This window comes from Bombina bombina, chromosome 3, assembly GCF_027579735.1.
Source record: "Bombina bombina isolate aBomBom1 chromosome 3, aBomBom1.pri, whole genome shotgun sequence".
NCBI classification, from domain to species: domain Eukaryota; kingdom Metazoa; phylum Chordata; class Amphibia; order Anura; family Bombinatoridae; genus Bombina; species Bombina bombina.
Genome location: NC_069501.1, coordinates 193,327,283 through 193,354,404, shown reverse-complemented (window position 1 = coordinate 193,354,404; position 27,122 = coordinate 193,327,283). Strand labels below are relative to the sequence as shown.

General features: G+C 37.4%; 1 protein-coding gene across 1 annotated transcript in view; it reads right to left on the bottom strand.

The window, feature by feature from the left end:
• Window positions 1-26,446, bottom strand: part of LNP1 (leukemia NUP98 fusion partner 1) — a 211,169-nt gene extending 184,723 nt beyond the window's left edge. The window contains exon 1 of the mRNA XM_053706064.1: window positions 26,106-26,446. Coding sequence (XP_053562039.1) covers window positions 26,106-26,261 — 156 coding nt within the window. The 5' untranslated portion in view covers window positions 26,262-26,446. The remainder of the gene's footprint in view (window positions 1-26,105) is intronic.
• Window positions 26,447-27,122: the final 676 nt, after the last annotated feature.

The window sequence follows — 27,122 nt, the reverse complement described above, 5'->3', positions numbered from 1 at the left end:
TATATAGAAATATCAATTTAAAAAGAACATTTTCCCCTATATAAAGAACAATGAAATGTTAAATATTTACAGTAACTACACAATAAAACGCATAATTAAATATAAATATTAAATTATTATTTAGAAACTCAAATATATAGTATAGTGTGTAATTAGGTATAAATATATTATTTTCTACCACAGCTTTACAGTGGGGGAAAAAAGTATTTAGTCAGCCACCAATTGTGCAAGTTCTCCCACTTAAGAAGATGAGAGAGGCCTGTAATTTTCATCATAGGTATACCTCAACTATGAGAGACAAAATGTGGAAACAAATCCAGACAATCACATTGTCTGATTTGGAAAGAATTTATTTGCAAATTATGGTGGAAAATAAGTATTTGGTCAATATCAAAAGTTCATCTCAATACTTTGTTATATATCCTTTGTTGGCAATGACAGAGGTCAAACGTTTTCTATAAGCCTTCACAAGGTTGTCACACACTGTTGCTGGTATGTTGGCCCATTCCTGCATGCAGATCTCCTCTAGAGCAGTGATGTTTTGGGGCTGTCGCTGGGCAACATGGACTTTCAACTCCTTCCAAAAGGTTTTCTATGGGGTTGAGATCTGGAGACTGGCTAGGCCACTCCAGGACCTTGAAATGCTTCTTACGAAGCCACTCCTTCATTGCCCATGCAGTGTGTTTGGGATCATTGTCATGCTGAAAGACCCAGCCACGTTTCATCTTCAATGCCCTTGCTGATGGAAGGAGGTTTCCACTCAAAATCTCACGATACATGGCCCCATTCATTCTTTCATGTACACGGATAAGTCGTCCTGTTCCCTTTGCAGAGAAACAGCCCCAAAGCATGATGTTGTCACCCCCATGCATCACAGTAGGTATGGTGTTCTCTCTCCTCCAAACATGACAAGTTGTGTTTCTACCAAACAGTTCTACTTTGGTTTCATTTGACCATATGACATTCTCCCAATCCACTTCTGGATCATCCAAATGCTCTCTAGCATACTTCAGACGGGCCCGGACATGTACTGGCTTAAGCAGGGGGACACGTCTGGCACTGCAGGATCTGAGTCCCTGGCGGCGTAGTGTGTTACTGATGGTAGCCTTTGTTATGTTGGTCCCAGCTCTCTGCAGGTCCCCCGTGTGGTTCTGGGATGTTTGCTCACCGTTCTTGTGATCATTTTGACCCCACGGGGTGAGATCTTACGTGGAGCCCCAGATCGAGGGAGATTATCAGTGGTCTTGTATGTCTTCCATTTTCTAATTATTGCTCCCACAATTGATTTCTTTACACCAAGCTGCTTGCCTATTGCAGATTCAGTCTTCCCAGCCTGGTGCAGGTCTACAATTTTGTTTCTGGTGTCCTTCGACAGCTCTTTGGTCTTCACCATAGTCGAGTTTGGAGTGTGACTGTTTGAGGTTGTGGACAGGTGTCTTTTATACTGATAACAAGTTCAAACAGGTGCCATTAATACAGGTAATAAGAAGATACAGGTCTGTGAGAGCCAGAAATCTTGCTTGTTTGTAGGTGACCAAATACTTATTTTCCACCATAATTTGCAAATAAATTCTTTCCAAATCAGACAATGTGATTGTCTGGATTTGTTTCCATATTTTGTCTCTCATAGTTGAGGTATACCTATGATGAAAATTACATGCCTCTCTCATCTTCTTAAGTGAGAGAACTTGCACGATTGGTGGCTGACTAAATACTTTTTTTCCCCACTGTATATATGAATATTCTCATCATTTTACAATAAAGAATGCTTAGTATTTGTACATAGAAACGCAACATAATTAACCAGTGAAGCACAATCATTAGTTTACACTCAGAAATCACTTTAGTGTATAGATATTCATCATCATTATACAGCCCAGTGTGCTCAGTTTCAGTGTATAAATATTGAAATCAGCATCATTATCTAGCACAGAATACATACTTATGACGTATGTTGCATGTCAGAGTTGGGGGCCTATTAATCAATCTCCGTAGCCTCCGTATTGAGCTTGATGCCCCTTGTTTCCGGCGAGCCTTCACATGCTCTATCTTAATCACTAAAATTTTATTTTTGCTTTACTGTCCTTTAATGTCACTTTAAGAGCCTAAACAATCCCAAACGCACTGTCTCACTGTATATACTGAAGAGTAATGGGTACAGACTGAAAGATGATATAAAAGGTATTACAAATGTTCAGAACCTAAGCAACCTGGAAGGTGCCACTCAATGATGGTACCTCTAGCCTATAATATTCATTGCCTAAATTCTGATCCTTAATGTAATGTATTAAGTTTTACTTAATGAAAGCATTTTAGTATTGCAATGAAGGTATAAAAATAGTGCCTGATTCTGTATTATTGTCATTCTTAGGCATAATCACATTTCACATCACTTTGCAAAGAGTATATTGGTCTAGCGTCTGCTTCATGGCACTGGGATCATTATAGCTAGCAACAAAAATAAGGGAGATTGTGTCTGTGACTCAGCTTTGGTGCCTTTTGGTCCTTAAAACTGTCAAAAGATAATGCTGGGGCAAACTGATCTGGTGTTGGGCCTGTCCTGCTCCAACTTGTTATACAGTGGAGTATGGCTCTAGTCTATGGTCTTCTCTGTTGTATAGGGGGTTATGATACCTATAGTAAAATTGAAAGGGATCATTATGGCTGACAAAAAATGTAGGAATGGTTCTGGGCAAGCACTGATTTTTTTTTATAACAAAAAGATATTCAATTAAAAGTGAATAAACATGAAATATGACTTTACACAGTATCACTTACTAGACGCATTTATCAAGACATCCTTCAAAGCTGATGCAAGGTTTGGCTGTTAGAGAGCAGGGCCTATGAATGGGCCTAGCCAGGATATTGGGATAAATACACTTAATTACCCATGAGCCCTAACCTAGCAATACCACTGTAGATAGGTATTTACTGACTGTGTATTTGCCAAGTATAAAACACAATGGTGCTACTAAAGATGTAACTGGCATACATTTAACTTAGAATCATATTTATGTTTGTCACATGATAAAAGTGAAAGAGGTACTCAGCTACATTTAATATAGTATTATGTTAATGTAAATAAAAATCACAAACTGCCAAAGAATTCACAACATTTTAGCTATTTCTTAATGGCATGACAAAAAATCAGCCAGATTACGAGTTTTGCGTTATGAGCTGTGCGGTGCTAACGAGCAGTTTTTGCTTACCGCTCACTTACATACAGTGCTAGTATTACAAGTTTTTACAAACCCGGCGTTAAAAGGCAAGAAGTGAGCGTAGAGCAAAATTGCGCTCCATACCACACTCCAATACCAGCGCTGCTGGGTCCATAGACATCAATGAAGAGAGCAGGCTGAGAAAAAGTCTAACACCTGCCAAAAAGCAGCGTAAATCTCAGTAACGCAGCCCCATTGATTCCTATGGGGAAATAAAAGTTATGTCTACACCTAACACTCAAACATGAACCCCGAGTCTAAACACCCCTAATCTTACACTTATTAACCCCTAATCTGCCGCCCCTGACATCGCCGACACCTGCATTATACTTATTAAGCCCTAATCTGCCGCTCCGGACACCGCCGCCACCTACATTATATTTATTAACCCCTAATCTGCCGCCCCCAACGTCGCGCCACTATATTAAATTTATTAACCCCTAAACCTAAGTCTAACCCTAACCCTAACACCCCCTAATTGAAATATAATTTAAATAAATCTAAATAAAATTTCTATCATTAACTAAATTATTCCTATTTAAAACTAAATACTTACCTATAAAATAAACCCTAAGCTAGCTACAATACAACTAATAGTTACATTGTCGCTAGCTTAGGGTTTATTTTTATTTTACAGGCAAGTTTGTATTTATTTTAACTAGGTAGAATAGTTACTAAATAGTTATTAACTATTTAATAACTACCTAGCTAAAATAAATACAAATTTACCTGTAAAATAAAACCTAACCTAAGTTACACTAACACCTAACACTACACTACAATTAAATAAATTACCTACATTAAATACAATTAAATAAATGAAATTAGCTAAATCACAAAAAAACAATAAATTACAGAAAATAAAAACAAATTACAGAACTAATTACACATAATCTAAGAGCCCTATCAAAATAAAAAAAGCCCCCCCCTAAACTAAACTACCAATAGCCCTTAAAAGGGCCTTTTGCAGGGCATTGCCCCAAAGAAATCAGCTCTTTTACCGGTAAAAAAAATACAAACAACCCCCCCAACAATAAAACCCACAACCCACACAACCAACCCCCCAAATAAAATACTAACTAAATAAAATCTATTGGCTGTTCCAATCAGCCAAAGGAATGCAAGCTCAATCCTATTGGCTGATCCAATCAGCCAATATGATTTTTTCTACCTTAATTCCGATTGGCTGATAGAATTTGAGCTGTGTTGTTGAAGGGCCTTATAATGCCTTACATGACCCCATAACCAGGCTCTACACTGGAGACCATTCCCAAGCTAAGAGACGGTCTGGGAAGGGCTGACTTACAAAGTCATAGTGCTACATAGTTTAGTTACACAACAGATCTGTTTTATTTGCTTCGTTATGTTTGTTGTTATCACTTACCCGGTCAGTTTATATGTGTGTTTTTGGGATTATACTTACCAGGTTATTTAGATAAGATTGCTGAATTAGATGTTTATTTAAAACAGGGCCTACACCTACTGTTCTAAGGGTATTGGAATTTGTGTCCCACTGAGATTAGATACGTGGATAACATACCTGCTGGTGTCCTGATTCCCTGAATACTCCTTGACCCTAGCGAGTATGAGATCTAGTTTTACTTATCATCAATCTAGAATAGTAAGATTAAGGAAAAGCCCCCTTATATTATATTATATTATAGCATTTCTCTCAGGTTTAAGTGAGCCCTAGATGCTCCCCACTTAATGGCGATAGATCCACTACCAATTTATTTTACACTTTGCTAAATATCTAAGGTCATATTTATTGTTTACCTATAAGCTAACAATATCATACAATCCTCTATGTATCTGCTGGGCTCGAGTCAAGTAAACCTCTATATTTCATCAGCCTGTATTAACCCTGGTGTGTAATGGGTGGTACATAGTCCTGTAGGGCTTTATACTGTTTTGTTTATTATAACTTTGTTGAGATGATCTCTTACTGCACTTCCTACCTGTTCCTAACTCACATAATATAGTTATCTCATAGCTTTATACATAGGACTTGTTGATATAGAGATACTACTCTTCATTTTGTAGACCAGCACTTCTCTTAGAATATACCTTATATATATTGTATAAGCTCACCCACTAGTTGTCTTCTATTTAGGAGATGGTTTTATTAATCTTTACATGTGCTTTTGGTTCTACACAGACTTGCATTGAGAACCCATTACCCTATCTATTAGGGCAGATATAGAGGGTTTTCTTCTTGATTAGGATTTACAATGTATAGAGGAACTTAGTTATGCTTACTCCCTAGAGATATTTATAGACACATTAAATAGCATGTAAACCACTGATTCAACCGCTTTAACTACAAAAGGCCCGCAGAACAAAAATACCCGCCCAATAGTCAATTTAATTGGTTCCGCCCCCCCTCCCCCCCCCCTCCCCTTCCCCTCCTCACCTCCCCTTCCCACCCCTCCCCCTCCCTCTTCCACGCTCATTACCTCTTTCTCACTTTCTTAAATTGAGCGGCTCTAGCCCGCTGTAATCCTTTCTTTTCTTTCCCCCAATCGCATCATAAATCTAGTTCCCTCCTATGCCTTAATTCGCTTCTAACAGATAAACCGTATTATGTTTGGTATAGAGATTTAGGGACCACTCTCACCACTAATAAAACTAAAATGGAGGCATCATGATAGTATGTCCAGATGCTAATACTAGCTACTCAATAGCTACTAACTCTAACTTTACATATCTCAAATAATTCAACAAGAGCTTTAGATCTAATAGTCTAATACATATTAGATACTTCTACCTCATCGATAAACCTGTAATGCGATATATTTGAAGCTCTCTATATTATACTTAATGTGTGGTAATCCAAGGCTTGGGGTGCAACCATTATATTGGTACTCCCCGTACTTTCAAATCTAGACAATGTTTTACCTCCTCTTGTATATGTGGAATGTATGTTTATCTCTACCATTTACATTTTATGCCTGGACATATACCCTTGTTATGTAAACGTTACTTATTGCCTCAATAAAAAAATATATATTTAAAAAAAAAAAAAAAAAAAATAGGAATAATGTAGTTAATGATAGAAATTTTATTTCAATTTATTTATATTATATTTCAATTAGGTGGTGTTAGGGTTAGGGTTAGACTTAGGTTTAGGGGTTAATAAATTTAATATAGTAGCGCCGAAGTTGGGGGCGGCAGATTAGGGGTTAATAAGTGTAGGTAGGTTGCAGCGACATTGGGGGCAGCAGATTAGGGGTTAATAAGTGTAGGTAGGTTGCGGCGACATTGGGGGCAGCAGATTAGGGGTTAATAAATATAATGTGGGTGGCGGCAATGTTAGGGGCGGCAGATTAGGGGTTAATAATATTTAACTAGTGTTTGCGAGGCGGGAGTGTGGTGGTTTAGGGGTTAATATGTTTATTCTAGTGGCGGCGATGTCCGGAGCGGCAGATTAGGGGTTAAAATTTTTATTATAGTGTTTGCGATGCGGGAGGGCCTCGGTTTAGGGGTTAATAAGTAGTTTATGGGTGTTAGTGTACTTTTTAGCACTTTAGTTATAAGTTTTATGCTACAGCTTTGTAGTGTAAAACTCACAACTACTGACTTTAGAATGCGTTACGGATCTTGATAATATAATAGAAACATTTGTAGACAAAGTGCAGTAATCACATAAGAGTGTCTATACATTTATGTGTTACATAAATTAAATATAACACTGGTTTAATAGCTTTATTCAAGTCTGTCTCTCTCTCTCTCTCTCAGAAATCACATACAAATATTTAGATTTGCCTCATATATTATTTAGTCTACCAAGTTCTACACACACCTTTATACTTAGAAGGCACTTAATGTTTATTTTCGTGACCTTTTTAGGTTTTCACCCCTGTCTTAAGATCTTAAGAAACCTTTTGAATTTATTGGAATATTTAGATTTTGATATACACCCTGCAAGATGTCTAGCAAGGAGTAAATATATATATATATATATATATATATATATATATATATATATACACTTCAGACACGTTCTCCTCTGTGAAAATCACAATTGGGCTAAAAGAGACTGCTCTTAGGTGGTAACTCAACATAGAACAAGCTACAGAGCTGTTCCTTGTAGAACTCTTCTATGCATTTGAATTATTACCTAAGGGAGATGGGTGTAACCAGACGTGCACTCCTTGCCCAATGTGCTTAGAGGATCACTGACAAGGCCTAAAGAAGGCTGGAGCAATCATCTGTGGTTGCCATCTTCCTTGTTCAGAGGAGGATTTCCTGGTATTTCAGAGCTTGGCACTTAAATTAATATATACAAAACCACAAACTATCTAGAGAGGGTTCATTTTTGTTTTGGGACACAAGTGAACAATTTGATGGCTATTAAAATTAATCATAAAGAGCATCTTATCAAAATGTGTTCAACCCTCTAGTGTTGTTAATTCACTGAATAAAAGGTTGAATAAGGATCTTAAACACAGAGCTGTCAGTGGAAGAACATACTCTGATATTGTAAGTGGAGCACTACAAGATTTAAAGATTATCCTCTTTACCCATGTCACTAAACTGTATTGAGTGATAAAAATTTAACAGTATGTAATTTCTGTTCAGAAGGATTTATAAAAACAGGGAACATGGCATTCTGTAACAATATCCAGGCTGAATAACAGCTTAAGGGAAGTGACACAAGAAGAAGAATGTTTCTGTAGGAGATTACAGAGGAGGCTGTTCGGCTCAGTCTATTCATCACATGTTTAATGTGTCTGGTGTAACTGTTTGGCTGCATATCCTGGTATTCATTGCCACACAGCAATCATTAAGCCTGTTAGCTGCCCAGATCCCTAATTAAAATAGATTATGCTGTAATATTTACAGATTTATCTAACTGAATTATTAGGACATTTAAGGAACACAAAAAGGCCAATGTTTCTATTATGCTCTTATGTTTTAAATATAAGCTAAACTATATTGCTTGCAAAATAAATGATCTGTTTTCTAGAAAATGTATTTCAGTCTGCAATATCCACAGTTTCAGCTAATAGCTAGTGCCATTGTATCATGGCCTTGGTAGACACAGATATCTGTAACATAAACTAAGAGTGCACTTCAAAAGACAGCTATAGTAATAAAATATTCATATAGCTATAGGAATATTAGTTTATAACATGTATATTTAGGGATTTCCAAAATGCATTCAATAAATATAAAAATTGTTTCAAAAACATTAAATACATATAAACAATATTTCTAGCACCAGTGGATGTATACTTTAAATTTAGAACAGATATATGTGTATATCTCGTTAAAACTAATAAACTTGGTCACAACAAATATGAAACTTTGTATTCACTGCTCATTTGCAACTTTAATGTTACAATGGTGTTTAAAAATGTAACCTAAAAGTACTGCACAATGCAGCAATATTGAAAACTGCCCCAAGTTCAGTTTGTGTTCTGCAATATTTAGTGCTATTATATCCATGAGAAACTTTTCAATCGGTCTTTGGTTTCCACTTTAACAACGTTCCACTGTTTCTACACAAAGCCGATATGTCTTTTTTGTCAGAGGTTACTCACCGGAATACAAAATCTATTTTCTCCTGATTTCTCTGTTCCCTGTTACCTCCCCATGGAAGAGATATTATTACTTTGTTTACCACTGCATTCTCTTCACCTATGTCTTCAGTCGCATGATGTCCAGTGACCAATCCAAGGAGCAGATTACCCGTAAATTAGTTAGTAAACTTCCTCTGTCCTCTGTGATAACAAAGTTTTGCCGTATACACTCAAAGCGCTATAAGTATAAAAAGTTTCGATGAAATCCAAATGGAGTTAGATGAATCAAAGTCTCAGTCTTATTTAGTATACAAGCTATTTTTTCAGCTTGCAGTTTACAGGCTTTCCATCATGAAAGCTGGTGTGCTTTTATTAAAATTTGATCTTGATAAAAGACTGAGACTTTTAGTTAATCTAACTCAATTTCATAAAAAAAAAATTATACTAAGGGGCTGATTTACCAATGTCTGGCGGACATGATACGCTGTAGTGTATCATGTCGGCCAGACACCGCTGAATCCTGACAGCATACGCTGTCAGCATTTAACATTGCACAAGCAGTTCTGGTGAACTGCTTGTGCAATGCCACCCACTGCAGATTCGTGGCCGCTAGCAGGGGGTGTCAATCAACCTGATCGTATAGGATCGGGCGGATTGATGTCCGCAGCCTCAGAGGCAGTGGGCCAGTTAAGACTGCTGTCTCATAACTGCTGTTTCCGGCGAGCCGTAACAGGGGCTTTAGGGGCCATTTGGCCCTTGATAAATCGGCCCCTTAAGAGCGCTTTGAGTGTATACTGCAAAACATTGTTATCACGGAGGAGAGAGGAAGTTTACTTAAACTAAGTTACCGGTAATCTGCTCCTTGGATTGGTCACTGGACATCATATGACTGAATACGACGGTTGTAGTATCTACACCAGATATCTGTGCACCCCATAGCAGCGAAAAATCTTATAAACAGAAAATAATAGCTATACTGAGTATCCAAGATAAACAAGATTACGTTAGAGACCATCCTGGAGACATATGATGGTCATCAAACTACTTTAGAAGTAATTTGCACATCATCCGACATCATCAGACATGCAAAGTCATCAGCTAAAGTAAAAAATTCTGGGTGATGACTTCAGAATGATTAGCAGATTACCTTACTGATTACTTCACAAGCATCAAGAGCCAGTGAATAGCTCTAGAGTCATCTCATGTAAATAATTTGACCTGTGGGCATACTTCAGGATGGCTTCTGATGACTAGTCTGAAGTTATTGATTACTTCAGAATGACTCCAGGAAGATCATCCTTTATGACTAGAGTAGCCTGTGACTGAAAAATCTTCTTCTGAAGCCTGACATGTGCTCTTGTTTTTCAGGACTGTGAAATCCACAATTTAAAAGGGGGCAAAATAAATCCTAAAAAGTATACTGCAAAGTTGTTATGCTATGCATAATTATACATTTTATATCATAATCTTCTTGAGGGGTTTTTTTTCAGTTTTTTTAAGCTATTTTGGATTATAGCAGTTCACAGTTACACATTTTTGCTATTTTTCTAGCTCATAGTTGCATAATATATTTCCCACAAATAGAGCTCAGGTACACATGAATGGATCATGCACCCCCCACACAACCAGGGAGCAGGGACCATTGATTTCCTAATAAAAAACAAAAACCTTTAGAGAACATATGAGTGGGAAGGCACCATGCCACAGAACTTCCACACATAATTTACTGCCCCCTAAATTATTCTGCCCTAGACAAAAGTCTACTTGGCCTAGGTCAAAATAAGTCCTTGCTAATTATGGGCTAGATTATGAGTTGAGCACTATTTAGCCCAAAGGAAAGAATTCAGGGAGTCCATTGTACGTTTTCTATAAAAATGAACTTTTATTGTTACATATTAAAAGTTCATGGGATAAGCATATCCTGGTGCCTCACAAACAGGCTGACGCATTTCGGTAAACACCGTACTCATAGCCATAAAAAATGCATGTACATTGGCAACTTAAAAACCCTCACACAGATCATTGAAGGTTGAAGGTAAAACAGGCACACCTGAGCGATCAGACTTAACCCTTCTGGAGCTGTGTCAATCTTCATATACATTTATAGTGAAAAGACATACACAAATAAGCAAGATTGTATCTATTGATCAAACACATAAGTTTCTGTCTTATTTACATTATATAAGAAAACAATGATATTAATAATCTTGCTATTAACTATTCCCAGATTATAAGCATACGGCTAGATTTAGAGTTCTGCGGCCAAAGGGGTGCGTTAGCTACGCATGCTTTTTTTCCCCCGCACCTTTTAAATACCGCTGGTATTTAGATTTCACAAAAGGGCTGCGTTAGGCTCCAAAAAAGGAGCGTATAGCATATTTACCGCAACTGCAACTCTCGATACCAGCGGTGCTTACGGACGCGGCCATCTTAAAAAACGTGCTCGTGCACGATTCCCCCATAGGAAACAATGGGGCAGTTTGAGCTGAAAAAAAACCTAACACCTGCAAAAAAGCAGCGTTCAGCTCCTAACGCAGCCCCATTGTTTACTATGGGGAAACACTTCCTATGTCTGCACCTAACACCCTAACATGTACCCCAAGTCTAAACACCCCTAACCTTACACTTATTAACCCCTAATCTGCCGCCGCCGCTATCGCTGACCCCTGCATTTTATTATTAACCCCTAATCTGCCGCTCCGTACACCGCCGCAACCTACATTATCCCTATGTACCCCTAATCTGCTGCCCCTAACATCGCCAACCCCTATATTATATTTATTAACCCCTAATCTGCCCCCCACAACGTCGCCGCCAGCTACCTACAATAATTAACCCCTAATCTGCCGACCGCATCTCACCGCTACTTTAATAAAGTTATTAACCCCTAATCCGCCTCACTCCCGCCTCAATAACCCTATAATAAATAGTATTAACCCCTAATCTGCCCTCCCTAACATCGCCGACACCTAACTTCAATTATTAACCCCTAATCTGCCGACCGGCGCTCACCGCTACTATAATAAATGTATTAACCCCTAAAGCTAAGTCTAAACCTAACACTAACACCCCCCTAAGTTAAATATAATTTAAATCTAACGAAATAAATTAACTCTTATGGTGAAGATAAGGTAGGAAGATCTTCAGGGGCTTAGTGTTAGGTTTATTTAAGGGGGGTTTGGGTTAGATTAGGGGTATGTGGGTGGTGGGTTGTATTGTTGGGAGGGGGGTGTTGTATGTTTTTTTTTACAGGCAAAAGAGCTGAATTATTTGGGACATGCCCCGCAAATGGCCCTTTTCAGGGCTGGTAAAGTAAAAGAGCTTTGAACTTTTTAAATTTAGAATAGGGTAGGGCGTTTTTTTATTTTGGGGGTCTTTGTTATTTTATTAGGGGGCTTAGAGTAGGTGTAATTAGTTTAAAATTGTTGTAATATTTTTCTAATGTTTGTAAATATTTTTTTATTTTTTGTAACTTAGTTCTTTTTAATTTTTTGTACTTTAGTTAGTTTATTTAATTGTAGTTATTTGTAGGTATTGTATTTAATTTATTTAATGATAGAGTAGTGTTAGGTTTAATTGTAACTTGGGTTAGGATTTATTTTACAGGTAATTTTGTTATTATTTTAACTATTTTAGCTATTAAATAGTTATTAACTATTTAATAGCTATTGTACCTGGTTAAAATAAATACAAAGTTGCCTGTAAAATAAATATTAATCCTAAAATAGCTACAATATAATTATTCGTTATATTGTAGCTATATTAGGGTTTATTTTACAGGTAAGTATTTAGCTTTAAATAGGAATAATTTATTTAATAAGAGTTAATTTATTTCGTTAGATTTAAATTATATTTAATTTAGGGGGATGTTAGTGTTAGGTTTAGACTTAGCTTTAGGGGTTAATACATTTATTATAGTAGCGGCGAGCTCCGGTCGGCAGATTAGGGGTTAATAATTGAAGTTAGGTGTTGGCGATGTTAGGGAGGGCAGATTAGGGGTTAATACTATTTCTTATAGGGTTATTGATGCGGGAGTGAGGCGGATTTGGGGTTAATAACTTTATTATAGTAGCGGTGAGATGCGGTCGGCAGATTAGGGGTTAATTATTGTAGGTAGCTGGCGGCGACATTGTGGGGGGCAGATTAGGGGTTAATAAATATAATATAGGGGTCGGCGGTGTTAGGGGCAGCAGATTAGGGGTACATAGGGATAATGTAGGTTGCGGCGGTGTACGGAGCGGCAGATTAGGGGTTAAAAAAATTTAATAGAGTGGCGTTGATGTGGGGGGACCTCAGTTTAGGGGTACATAGGTAGTTTATGGGTGTTAGTGTACTTTAGAGCACAGTAGTTAAGAGCTTTATAAACCGGCGTTAGCCCAGAAAGCTCTTAACTACTGACTTTTTTCTGCGGCTGGAGTTTTGTCATTAGATTTCTAACGCTCACTTCAGCCAAGACTCTAAATACCGGCGTTAGAAAGATCCCATTGAAAAGATAGGATACGCAAATGGCGTAGGGGGATCTGCGGTATGGAAAAGTCGCGGCTGCAAAGTGAGCGTTAGACCCTTTCCTGACTGACTCCAAATACCAGCGGGCGGTAAAAACCAGCATTAGGAGCCTCTAACGCTGGTTTTCATGGCTACCGCCCAACTCTAAATCTAGGCCACTGTGTTTAAGATAAATTGGTGCGGTAAACTATTTTAGATGAATCAAGAACTCTCACTTTAATAGTGACATAAACATCTATAGACCATGGCTGAATACATATCTGTCTAGATGACATAGTAATACAAATAGAACTATATTCAAAGATTAACACCAATAATTAATGAAATCGTATTCTGAATTTAACCCCTTTGGGAGCTTAGTTTGAAACTTTAAAGTCCAGAACATCTCTTGACGTGATAATATTTTAAATTTATCACCCCCTCTCTTTAATCCTTTAATAGTTTCAATTACCAACCATTTTCAGGTATCACTTTTACCCTCATGTTTAGTGACAAAGTGCTGAACTAGTGGGGTACCACTTATGCCTACATTGATAGTAGAGAGGTGCTCCCGTATTCGGGAATGCACCTCCCTTGTCGTGAGACCCACGTATTGCAGTCAAATACGTTATACCATGTATCTTTGAGCCCTTAGAACTTTTTTAATAATTTTGTTTTTAAATAATTTTTTTATCAGATAGTGTTTATATGTGTAACTGTACTTTTAAGTGTATTGATGTTGTGTTTAATGAAACTTTTTTTCTTCCTCTATCCGTTCAAGCAAAAATCATGATTGCGTCTGAGCAAATGGGTTTACCTTCAACTCGTAATAGGCACGCTATTTTCGTTTCTCTATAATATGTGACATTAAAGTAATGCGCACTAGGTCCCCAGACTATTGTTGTGGGCTGAACTGACCTTACTCGGCAGTATCATACTGATATACTTCAGGATAGTTTTTCTCTGTGAAAAGCACAACTGTGCTTAAAGAGGCTGCTCCTAGGTGGTAACTTGCCATAGAACAAGCTACATAGTTGTTGTTCTTTTCTGGTAGAGCGCATCTCTTTTTGTATGCCTTTGTATCAGGACCCTGGGGAGGTCTCCCTAAGGTTAATGGGGGAAACCAGATGTGGACTCCTTGCCCAGTGTGCTTAGAGGAATATGGCTGCACCTCACTAAACAAGGCCCACAGTAGGCCGAAACAATCGTCTGGGGTTGTCATGTTCCTTGTTCAAAGGAGAATTGCCTGGTATTTTGGTGCTGGACTGACCTCACTGGACTGATATACTTCAGGAAAGTTTTTCTCTGTGAAAAACATAATTTATGTAAGAACTTACCTGATAAATTTCTTTCATATTAGCAAGAGTCCATGAGCTAGTGACGTATGGGATATACATTCCTACCAGGAGGGGCAAAGTTTCCCAAACCTCAAAATGCCTATAAATACGCCCCTCACCACACCCACAAATCAGTTTAACGCATAGCCAAGAAGTGGGGTGATAAGAAAAAAGTGAGAAAGCATAAAAAAATAAGGAATTGGAATAATTGTGCTATATACAAAAAAATTATAACCACCACAAAAAAGGGTGGGCCTCATGGACTCTTGCTAATATGAAAGAAATGAATTTATCAGGTAAGTTCTTACATAAATTATGTTTTCTTTCATGTAATTAGCAAGAGTCCATGAGCTAGTGACGTATGGGATAATGACTACCCAAGATGTGGATCTTCCACGCAAGAGTCACTAGAGAGGGAGGGATAAAATAAAGACAACCAATTCTGCTGAAAATAATCCACACCCAAAACAAAGTTTAAATCTTATAATGAAAAAAACTGAAAATATAAGCAGAAGAATCAAACTGAAACAGCTGGCTGAAGTACTTTTCTACCAAAAACTGCTTCAGAAGAAGAAAACACATCAAAATGGTAGAATTTAGTAAAAGTATGCAAAGAAGACCAAGTTGCTGCTTTGCAAATCTGATCAACCGAAGCTTCATTCCTAAACGCCCAGGAAGTAGAAACTGACCTAGTAGAATGAGCTGTAATCCTTTCAGGTGGAGTTTTACCCGACTCGACATAAGCATGATGAATCAAGGACTTTAACCAAGACGCCAAAGAAATGGCAGAGGCCTTCTGACCTTTCCTGGAACCGGAAAAGATAACAAATAGACTAGAAGTCTTTCGGAAATTTTTAGTAGCTTCAACATAATATTTCAAAGCTCTAACTACATCCAAAGAATGCAACGATCTTTCCTTAGAATTCTTAGGATTAGGACACAATGAAGGAACCACAATTTCTCTACTAATGTTGTTAGAATTCACAACCTTAGGTAAAAATTTAAAAGAAGTTTGCAACACCGCCTTATCCTGATGAAAAATCAGAAAAGGAGACTCACAAGAAAGAGCAGATAATTCAGAAACTCTTCTAGCAGAAGAGATGGCCAAAAGAAACAAAACTTTCCAAGAAAGTAATTTAATGTCCAGCGAATGCATAGGTTCAAACGGAGGAGCTTGAAGAGCACCCAGAACCAAATTCAAACTCCAAGGAGGAGAAATTGACTTAATAACAGGTTTTATACGAACCAAAGCCTGTACAAAACAATGAATATCAGGAAGACTAGCAATCTTTCTGTGGAAAAGAACAGAAAGAGCAGAGATTTGTCCTTTCAAGGAACTTGCAGACAAACCTTTATCCAAACCATCCTGAAGAAATTGTAAAATTCTAGGAATTCTAAAAGAATGCCAAGAAAAATGATGAGAAAAACACCAAGAAATGTAAATCTTCCAGACTCGATAATATATCTTCCTAGATACAGATTTACGAGCCTGTAACATAGTATTAATTACTGAGTCAGAGAAACCTCTATGACTGAGAATCAAGCGTTCAATCTCCATACCTTCAAATTTAAGGATTTGAGATCCTCATGGAAAAAAGGACCTTGCGATAGAAGGTCTGGTCTTAATGGAAGAGTCCACGGTTGGCAAGTAGCCATCCGGACAAGATCCGCATACCAAAACCTGTGAGGCCATGCTGGAGCCACCAGCAGAACAAACGAGCACTCCTTTAGAATCTTGGAAATCACTCTTGGAAGGAGAACTAGAGGCGGAAAGATATAGGCAGGATGATACTTCCAAGGAAGTGACAATGCATCCACTGCCTCCGCCTGAGGATCCCTGGATCTGGACAGATACTTGGGAAGTTTCTTGTTTAGATGAGAAGCCATCAGATCTATTTCTGGAAGTCCCCACATTTGAACAATCTGAAGAAATACCTCTGGGTGAAGAGACCATTCGCCCGGATGTAACGTTTGGCGACTGAGATAATCCGCTTCCCAATTGTCTATACCTGGGATATGAACCGCAGAAATTAGACAGGAGCTGGATTTCGCCCATACCAGTATTCGAGATACTTCTTTCATAGCCAGAGGACTGTGAGTCCCTCCTTGATGATTGACATATGCCACGGTTGTGGCATTGTCCGTCTGAAAACAAATGAACGACTCTCTCTTTAGAAGAGGCCATGACTGAAGAGCTCTGAAAATTGCACGGAGTTCCAAAATGTTGATTGGTAATCTCACCTCCTGAGATTCCCAAACCCCTTGTGCTGTCAGAGAACCCCAAACAGCTCCCCAACCTGTCAGACTTGCATCTGTTGAAATCACAGTCCAGGTCGGAAGAACAAAAGAAGCCCCCTGAACTAAACGATGGTGGTCTGTCCACCACGTCAGAGAGTGTCGCACAATCAGTTTCAAAGATATTAATTGAGATATCTTTGTATAATCCCTGCACCACTGGTTCAGCATACCGAGCTGAAGAGGTCGCATGTGAAAACGAGCAAAGGGGATCGCGTCCGATGCAGCAGTCATAAGACCTAGAATTTCCATGCATAAGGCTACTGAAGGGAATGATTGAGACTGAAGGTTTCGACAAGCTGAAACCAATTTTAGACGTCTCTTGTCTGTCAGAGACAGAGTCATGGACACTGAATCTATCTGGAAACCTAAAAAGGTTACCCTTGTCTGAGGAATCAATGAACTTTTTGGTAAATTGATCCTCCAACCATGTTCTTGAAGAAACAATACAAGTCGATTCGTATGAGATTCTGCTAAATGTGAAGACTGAGCAAGTACCAAGATATCGTCCAAATAAGGAAATACCACAATACCCTGTTCTCTGATTACAGACAGAAGGGCACCGAGAACCTTTGTAAAAATCCTTGGAGCTGTTGCTAGGCCAAACGGCAGAGCCACAAACTGGTAATGCTTGTCTAGGAAAGAGAATCTCAGAAACTGATAGTGATCTGGATGAATCGGAATATGCAGATATGCATCCTGTAAATCTATTGTGGACATATAATGCCCTTGCTGAACAAAAGGCAGAATAGTCCTTATAGTTACCATTTTGAATGTTGGTATCCTTACATAATGATTCAATATTTTTAAATCCAGAACTGGTCTGAAGGAATTCTCCTTCTTTGGTACAATAAAGAGATTTGAGTAAAACCCCAGCCCCTGTTCCAGAACTGGAACTGGCACAATTACTCCAGCTAACTCTAGATCTGAAACACATTTCAGAAATGCTTGAGCCTTCACTGGATTTACTGGGACACGGGAAAGAAAAAATCTTCTTGCAGGAGGCCTTATCTTGAAGCCTATTCTGTACCCTTGTGAAACAATGTTCTGAATCCAAAGATTGTGAGTCGAATTGATCCAAATTTCTTTGAAAAATCGTAATCTGCCCCCTACCAGCTGGGCTGGAATGAGGGCCGCACCTTCATGTTGACTTGGGAGCTGGCTTTGGCTTTCTAAAAGGCTTTGATTTATTCCAGACTGGAGATGGTTTCCAAACTGATACCGCTCCTGTAGGGGAAGGATCAGGCTTTTGTTCCTTATTGTGACGAAAGGAATGAAAACGATTAGTAGACCTAAATTTACCTTTAGATTTTTTATCCTGTGGTAAAAAAGTTCCTTTCCCCCCAGTAACAGTTGAAATAATAGAATCCAACTGTGAACCAAATAATTTATTACCCTGGAAAGAAAGGGAAAGCAAAGGTGACTTGGAAGACATATCAGCATTCCAAGTTTTAAGCCATAAAGCTCTTCTAGCTAAAATAGCTAGAGACATATACCTGACATCAACCCTAATGATATCAAAGATGGCATCACAAATAAAATTATTAGCATGTTGAAGAAGATTAACAATGCTATGAGAATTATGATCTGTTACTTGTTGCGCTAAAGCTTCCAACCAAAAAGTTGAGGCTGCAGCAACATCCGCTAAAGATATAGCAGGTCTAAGAAGATTACCTGAACATAAGTAAGCTTTTCTTAGAAAGGATTCAATTTTCCTATCTAAAGGATCCTTAAAGGAAGTACTATCTGCCGTAGGAATAGTAGTACGTTTAGCAAGAGTAGAGAACTCTAATCTGTCAGATGGCACAGGATATAATTGCTTAAAACGTTTAGAAGGAGTAAATGAATTACCCAAATTATTCCATTCCCTGTAAATTACTTCAGAAATAGCATCAGGGACAGGAAAAACTTCTGGAATAACTACAGGAGATTTAAAAACCTTATTTAAACGTTTAGATTTAGTATCAAGAGGACCAGAATCCTCTATTTCTAATGCAATTAAGACTTCTTTAAGTAAAGAACGAATAAATTCCATTTTGAATAAATATGAAGATTTATCAGCATCAACCTCTGAAACAGAATCCTCTGAACCAGAGGAATCATTATCAGAATCAGAATGATGATGTTCATTTAAAAATTCATCTGAAAAATGAGAAGTTTTAAAAGACCTTTTACTAGAAGGAGGAATAACAGACATAGCCTTCTTAATGGATTTAGAAACAAAATCTCTTATGTTAACAGGAACACTCTGAGTATTAGATGTTGATGGAACAGCAACAGGTAATGTAACATTACTAAAGGAAATATTATCTGCATTAACAAGTTTGTCATGACATTCATTACAAACAACAGCTGGAGGAACAGATACCACAAGTTTACAGCAAATACACTTAACTTTGGTAGATCCAGCATCAGGCAGCGATTTTCCAGAAGTATCTTCTGATTCAGGACCAATCTGAGACATCTTGCAATATGTAAAAGAAAAAACAACATATAAAGCAAAATTGATCAAATTCCTTAAATGACAGTTTCAGGAATGGGAAAAAATGCCAGTGAACAAGCTTCTAGCAACCAGAAGCAAATAAACAATGAGACTTAAATAATGTGGAGACAATAATGACGCCCATATTTTTTGGCGCCAAAAAAGACGTCCACATTATTTGGCGCCTAAATGCTTTTAGCGCCAAAAATGACGCCACATCCGGTAACGCCAACATTTTTGGCGCAAAAACGTAAAAAAAGACGCAACTTCCGGCGACACGTATGACGCCGGAAATAACAAACAAAATTTTTGCGCCAAAAAAGTCCGCGCCAAGAATGACGCAATAAAATGAAGCATTTTCAGCCCCCGCGAGCCTAACAGCCCACAGGGAAAAAAGGCAAATTTTAAGGTAAGAAAAAAATTGATTATTCAAATGCATTATCCCAAATAATGAAACTGACTGTCTGAAATAAGGAATATTGAACATCCTGAATCAAGGCAAATAGATGTTTAAACACAAATATTTAGAACTTTATATAAAAGTGCCCAACCATAGCTTAGAGTGTCACAGAAAATAAGACTTACTTACCCCAGGACACTCATCTACATGTAGTAGAAAGCCAAACCAGTACTGAAACGAGAATCAGTAGAGGTAATGGTATATATAAGAGTATATCGTCGATCTGAAAAGGGAGGTAAGAGATGAATCTCTACGATCGATAACAGAGAACCTATGAAATAGACCCCGTAGAAGGAGATCATTGAATTCAAATAGGCAATACTCTCTTCACATCCCTCTGACATTCACTGCACGCTGAGAGGAAAACCGGGCTCCAACCTGCTGCGGAGCGTATATCAACGTAGAATCTAGCACAAACTTACTTCACCACCTCCACAGGAGGCAAAGTTTGTAAAACTGATTTGTGGGTGTGGTGAGGGGTGTATTTATAGGCATTTTGAGGTTTGGGAAACTTTGCCCCTCCTGGTAGGAATGTATATCCCATACATCACTAGCTCATGGACTCTTGCTAATTACGTGAAATAAAGCACAACTGTGCTAAAAGAGGCTGCTCCTAGGTGGTTACTCGCCATAGAACAAGCTACTGAGCTGTTGTTCATTCCTGGTAGAGCGCTTCTCTAAATGACAATATTTAACAAAAATAAGGGGAGGTTGATGTGGTTTGGGATATTCTCCAGTGAAGTGGGATCATTATAGCTGGTAACAAAACTAAAGGAATATGAATCTGGTCTGGGGTCTGCTCCATTGTACTTGATAATTATAGCTCATAGCAAAAATAAGGGTACATGAAATCTGGTCTGGGCTCTGGTTCACTGTACAGGACAATAATAAGAGAACATAGTTCTGGCCCAGGGTCTGCTCCAGTGCACTGGGATCATTATAGCTCATAGCAAATATAAGGGGACGTGGATATGGCCTGGGGTCTGCTCCAGTGCACAAGGATCATTATAGCTCATAGCCAAAATAAGGGTTTGTGCATATGGTCTGGGATCTGCTCCAGTACACTGGACAATATTAAGTGGACATGGTTCTGCCCGGGGTCTGCTCCAGAGCACTGGGATCATTTAAGCTCATAGCAAAAATTAGAGGATGTGGATATGGCCTGGGGTCTGCTCCAGTGCACTGGGATCATTATAGCTGGCAATAAATAAGGGAGGACTTTTATGTGGTTCCTTTTGGTACTTATAGCCATCAGAAATAATTCTGGGATAATTACAGCTTTAAGTTATTAAAATAGTATTGTCTCCTCTGTTGTATCACAGTTATTATTTGTAGAATTATGACTAAAATATATTCAATTAAAAGTGAATAAATACAGAATATGACCTTACGCATTATCACTTACTATACTAATTTATTTATTTATTATTATTTATTATTGATGCAAAATTTGGGTGTAATGGGGCAGAGCCTAGGGAGGGGCTTAGGCCAGGATTTGGGGACCAAAACACTTACCCAATGGTCTCCAGTCCGTAGTCATTTGCAGCTTAGCAATACCTTTAACTTGGTATCATACTTGTTAGCCACATGACAGAGGATCAAGAAATACTAAACTACATTTAATATACTAATCTGTCAGTGTAAATAAAAAACACACACATTTAAATTTTAGCTACTTCTTATTAACAAGTTAATCTCCGATTTCTAGTAAATATAATGAACTTTTAGCCCCAAACACATTATTAAATAATATATACAAATGTTCATATAGTACAGTAAAATAAATGACTGTGTTTAATATCATATTTACTAAAGGAAACCCAGTGGCATTGCCAGGCACTTGCCCCCCACCCCCAGCATAATGGTTGCACCCTGTGGCTTCCCAAAAGTGGTAGTCAGTCACTTTCCCCTGCAACTCAGGCACACACCAGCTACTCACATAGAACACCTAACCCACCCATGCATAACCCCACCTGCACATGACATGACTGGCCCACAATCCCATTGTGGACCTCCTGTAAATGTTTCTTCCCAGGAGTAATTTCTGTAGACACCACTAAGGAAACCTAAAGATAATTCCCCAGTAGCAGAATAGAAATGTTTATAGACAGAGTGCAGTGATCACATATGAGGGGTTATACATTTATGCATTGCATACATGTAATATATATATATTTGCTTAATAGCTTTATACAAGGCTGGTAACCAAATAAAATATATTGTAATTTTTCTCAAATGTTGTTTAGAACTTAAAGGGATATGAAACCCCAATTTTTTATTTCCTAATTCAGATAGAGCATACAATTTTAAACAACATTCTAATGTACTTCTATTTCTAATTTTCTTCATTCTCTTGGTATCTTTAGTTGAAAACTGGTACGTATGCTTAGGAGTCAGAACATTTCTGGAGCACTGTAGGGCAGCAGTTTTGCAAGAATGTTATTCATTTGCAAGAGCACTAGATGGCAGTGTTATGTTCTGCCATGTAGTGTTCTTGCCGCATACCTAGGTATTTATTTTACACAGAATATAATGGAAACTAAGCAAATTATATAATAGAAGTAAATTGGAAACTTGGTGTTAAATGTTATGCTCTGTCTGAATAACAAAACAAATGTTTGGTTTCATATCCCTTTAACCCATATGCTACCAAAGGCGACACGTGGGATATTGTTATGCATGGCATTTGTTTCCAGTAAAAAGAACATGAAAATACATAGCTGATAGCTGAGAAATATAAATGCATATGACCCAACTAATACATTCCAATAATCTGACAATAAAACTGTACATTTCTTTAAAAAAAAAAAAAGCTCAGCCTGTAGTTTACCTGCAAACTCTTAATTTATATTAGCAAATCCATTATAATGTATGTTGATATATATCACACATGTTGATATCTAAACTATAGACTTCAGCTAATACAAAATGAAATATCAACAATTATTAACATTGTACTTGTTGAAAGAAAAGAAACAGCTGACAATCTTTTTAAAAGTTAAAATGTTTTTGCAACAGGCCCCTTGTGACAAAGGCTACTTCACTAATCTCAAAACTCTCTCTGAATTAGTTACTGTAATTACTCCATTTCAGTATGTAAAGATGAACATGAACACTAGTATGTAAAGATGAACATGAACACTAGTATGTAAAGATGAAAATGAACACTAGTATGTAAAGATGAACATGAACACTAGTATGTAAAGATGAAAATGAATACTAGTATGTAAAGATGAACATGAACACTAGTATGTAAAGATGAACATGAACACTAGTATGTAAAGATGAACATGAACACTAGTATGTAAAGATGAAAATGAACACTAGTATGTAAAGATGAACATGAACACTAGTATGTAAAGATGAACATGAACACTAGTATGTAAAGATGAACATGAACACTAGTATGTAAAGATGAAAATGAACACTAGTATGTAAAGATGAACATGAACACTAGTATGTAAAGATGAACATGAACACTAGTATGTAAAGATGAACATGAACACTAGTATCTAAAGATGAAAATGAACACTAGTATGTAAACAAAGACTAAGGGGTCAATTTATTAATGTGTGAGTGGACATGATACGAAGTAGCGTATCATGTCCGCTGCACATCAATAAATGCCGACAGCATACGCTCTCGGCATTTATCATTGCACCAGTAGTTCTTGTGAACTGCTAGTGCAATGCCGCCCCCCGCATATTTGATAGGGTTGATTTCTGTCCGCCGCCTCAGAGCAGGCGGACAGGTTATTATAAATTGACCCCTAGGTGCCTAAATATAAAAAAAAACTCACAGGCATTATATTGTCATGTGTGTGTCTCTGTCACATCCAGAACCCTGCTTAGAATTCTTTGAGGAACCTTGCAGTTATGAATAGGCTTCTTAAATAAACTCACCAGACCAGAGAGATTTAGAGAATCAGGCCCTTAGTGATAACTTATTCAGAGAAAAGAAGACTCTAGTCCAAATTAAGTATTCAAAATAAGAGTATGCACATTATGTTATCACCTTTTAAATCTGCAGTCTTAGAGGACCTATTGTAAGTTACAGATTTTAAAGGGACATTCTGATCAAAATTGAATTACAAATAGATTAATTACATTTTTTAATAGAAACACAATATACATGTAATGGCAAAAATTAATCTAGTAAATGTTATCATTGTTTTAGTGTTAACATTTTTCCCTACATGTGCATGTGAAGCATTGAAGCATAGCTAGATATTATTAGTACACCATCATTGTAAATACTGCAGTTGCTCAAAGAGCCAGTGGGGCTTGTATCATGTCAGCAATTAACAAATGTAGTCATTACCAGATAAAAGAAGCACCTTAGGCTCTCTGAGAAATTGTTTTGTTTAAAATCCTGGTGCACGGTGCATATTTAAAGGGACACAATACTAATTTGCTAAATCACTTGAAAGTGATGCAGCACAAATGTAAAAAGCTGACAAGAAGATATCACCTGAGCATTTCTATGTAAAAAATGAAGATATTTTACCTCAACTGCTGTGTAAACAGTTATACTTTGAAAAAAAACAAAAAAACAATAGCCATTCAGCATCAGAAGTGCTGAAGTAATGCTTTCATAGAACTTACTTAAATTGAATAGGAAAATAACATGACTGTGTCCCTGCACATGCCTGATGCACACTCCCTAGCAAGTCCTGGGACAAGCATCCTGACTGGCTGCTTAAAGTCTCTTTACAGTGGGGTATGAATACTTAGGACATTTTTTACATAGAGATGTTCAAGTGATATGTTCTAGTCAGCTTTTAACAGTTATGCTGCACCACGTTCATGTGCTTCAACATTTGGGTATCATGTCCCTTTAATATACACTTTTGAAACAGCTATAGCTTTTATTAGAAGCATTTTTTCTAATACATGCATATTACAAAAATTATTCTTTTCAAAACTGAAATGCATCTTATTTCAATTTTGGCTGGAATCTCTCTATAAGCAAAACAGCAGCACACTAGCCTGTTAATATTACACCTTCATGCAGATTACATTATTTTGATGCCAAATGATTATAACCTGAACTTTCCAATGAAAGAAACTCACCATTTTGTTAATTCAGCAAACATGCCATACATTTTTATAGACATTCTAATGAGAAACATTTCATGCTATCCCAAATGTACTTCCCCCAAAGGATATTAAAATTACCTTCAAAACTATTCAAGATAATGTTATGCTAGAACCCTGATATAGTGTTTGCAATGTCAGTTATAGGGACATTCAATCTCAAACTATTCTATGATATGTAAAATTAGAATAATTTGCTAAGCAAGCTCACAAAATACCTTATGATAAGAAATTCTTAGCCTTCTTAACTCTGATCAGTACAGAGCATGCACCAGGTGCCTATCTCACAGAATACAAAACATTTGATTGGTGCCAATGCCCCAGAAGATACTGCTTAGCACTTAGTCCATGCCAAACTGTTAAAAAAAAAAACTAAGCAGACTTTTTTTAAAACAGTTTATTGTAAACACATTGAAATTAATCCATGAATTGATTTTTTTTCTATTAATACACACACAGAACATATTCATTTAAAAACATATAAAATATTTGTAATACCGGAATAGCAGTCTGATAATAAAAGGTCTAAAGATAGCACTGTTTTTATGCTGGGGGATTGATTTTATTTAATCTGTAAGCACTCAGTCACGCATACCCTTAATATGTTGCTTGTTGCTGCTGAGAATCTAAACACTTCTGAACGTAAACATAATTTTCAGCCTGATTTTAAATAGACAGTAAACTTTATTTTTATAAATAGGCCTAGTATATATATATCTCCTCAAATAAGCACTGTGTTGAAAAAGCCCTTAAACTATCAATTTGTTAACAAAATATGCATTATTGTGCAGACATGTCCCTTTTAAAGACAGATGTGTTCACTTTTCTGGTCTACTTTGCTGTGGCAAATTAGGGATGATAAAATGAGCTCCTCCTCTACTCTATCATGTTGCTGGGTCAAGTTGTGAAATATAGGGGATGCATTCCAGATCCTTTAGGGACAGTGGGAAAAAAACAAAATTTTCAGAGTTAAAATGACACAGTGGAAAATAAAAAAATGAAAGTACATTACATTTTTTTTCATTATATATACTGTAATTAAAAAAAATGTGGAAAATACATTTTGAGTGTATTGTATCTTTAAGGGATTCTGTGCTTCAGTTTGTCACCATAATTTAGTCACTAATGACAACAAGCAGGCAAACACTACAAATCTAATGTGTAAATCTGTTTGAGGACTAGAATTGAGACACACTTGTTAACATACCGGGCAGGGAAGAGATGCTCTCCTTTCAGACAGAGCACGTGACTGACGTTTCCTGTGAGTTCTCACATCTTTGTCATCCTCTTCAATGCCACTGTGGCCCCAAAAACTACTCATCCATTTAGCAAAAAGAATATCATCATCTTCTTCGTATTCCATGTACAATAAGCCCTGGCGGGGAATCTTCCAATAGAGAAGCAATATAAGTTCACTTGAAGTGTGACTACCAACAGTGAGCTGATCTACAAGTTGGTGAAAGGTTTAGTTTGTTTCTAAACCACCCCCTCTTAAGCTGACTTTAAGAAGAAGGAAAAAAAAAACAGCAGCTCCAGCCACAGTCTTTATATAAGCCAATCCCTTGTAATCTATTTATCAGAGGTTCAGGGAGGGGTCTTTTAAGCTTTCCATTACATTGATGCCAAAGTCACACAGCCTAAAGGGGGATAGCTGCAAGTGCATTGCTTGGTCCGGCTTCCCTGCTGTCCAGATCATCTAATTGTCAATAAGTGTCAAGCTCAGCAGACTAGAACATGCCTGCAAGGTACAGTATGTGCTATAATTTGAAGGAAGCTGCAGCTGCGAAAAATTGGAATGGACGTATTGACAATTGCCAGAAACTGGCAGACTTGTTATGGAGGTTTAGCAGGCACACGAGCTAACAACCACAGCTATTACTTAAGTGCTAAATAAAACTGCAAAGGAAATGTGCTGTACAGTGACCAAGAGATTTCTGCTTCCCTTTTCAATCTATTTATTCTTCAGGTTTTACATTCTCCTACCTTACAAGCAGTGTGTACTTTTTGTTTACATTAAAAACCAGGAGTGCCCTGACTGTACACAGTTAATAATCTACTTTTTTTTATCAGTATATGTATGATGTTTCAAAAGTGAACCAACATTTAGGGGTCATAAATGTCAATAATTTTCTTTCCTCATTTACAGTTATCACTCTCGCGCTAACCCCACACTGCACTAGATCAACTTCACTTAAGGCGAATGTGCATTAGGAATACTTCACAT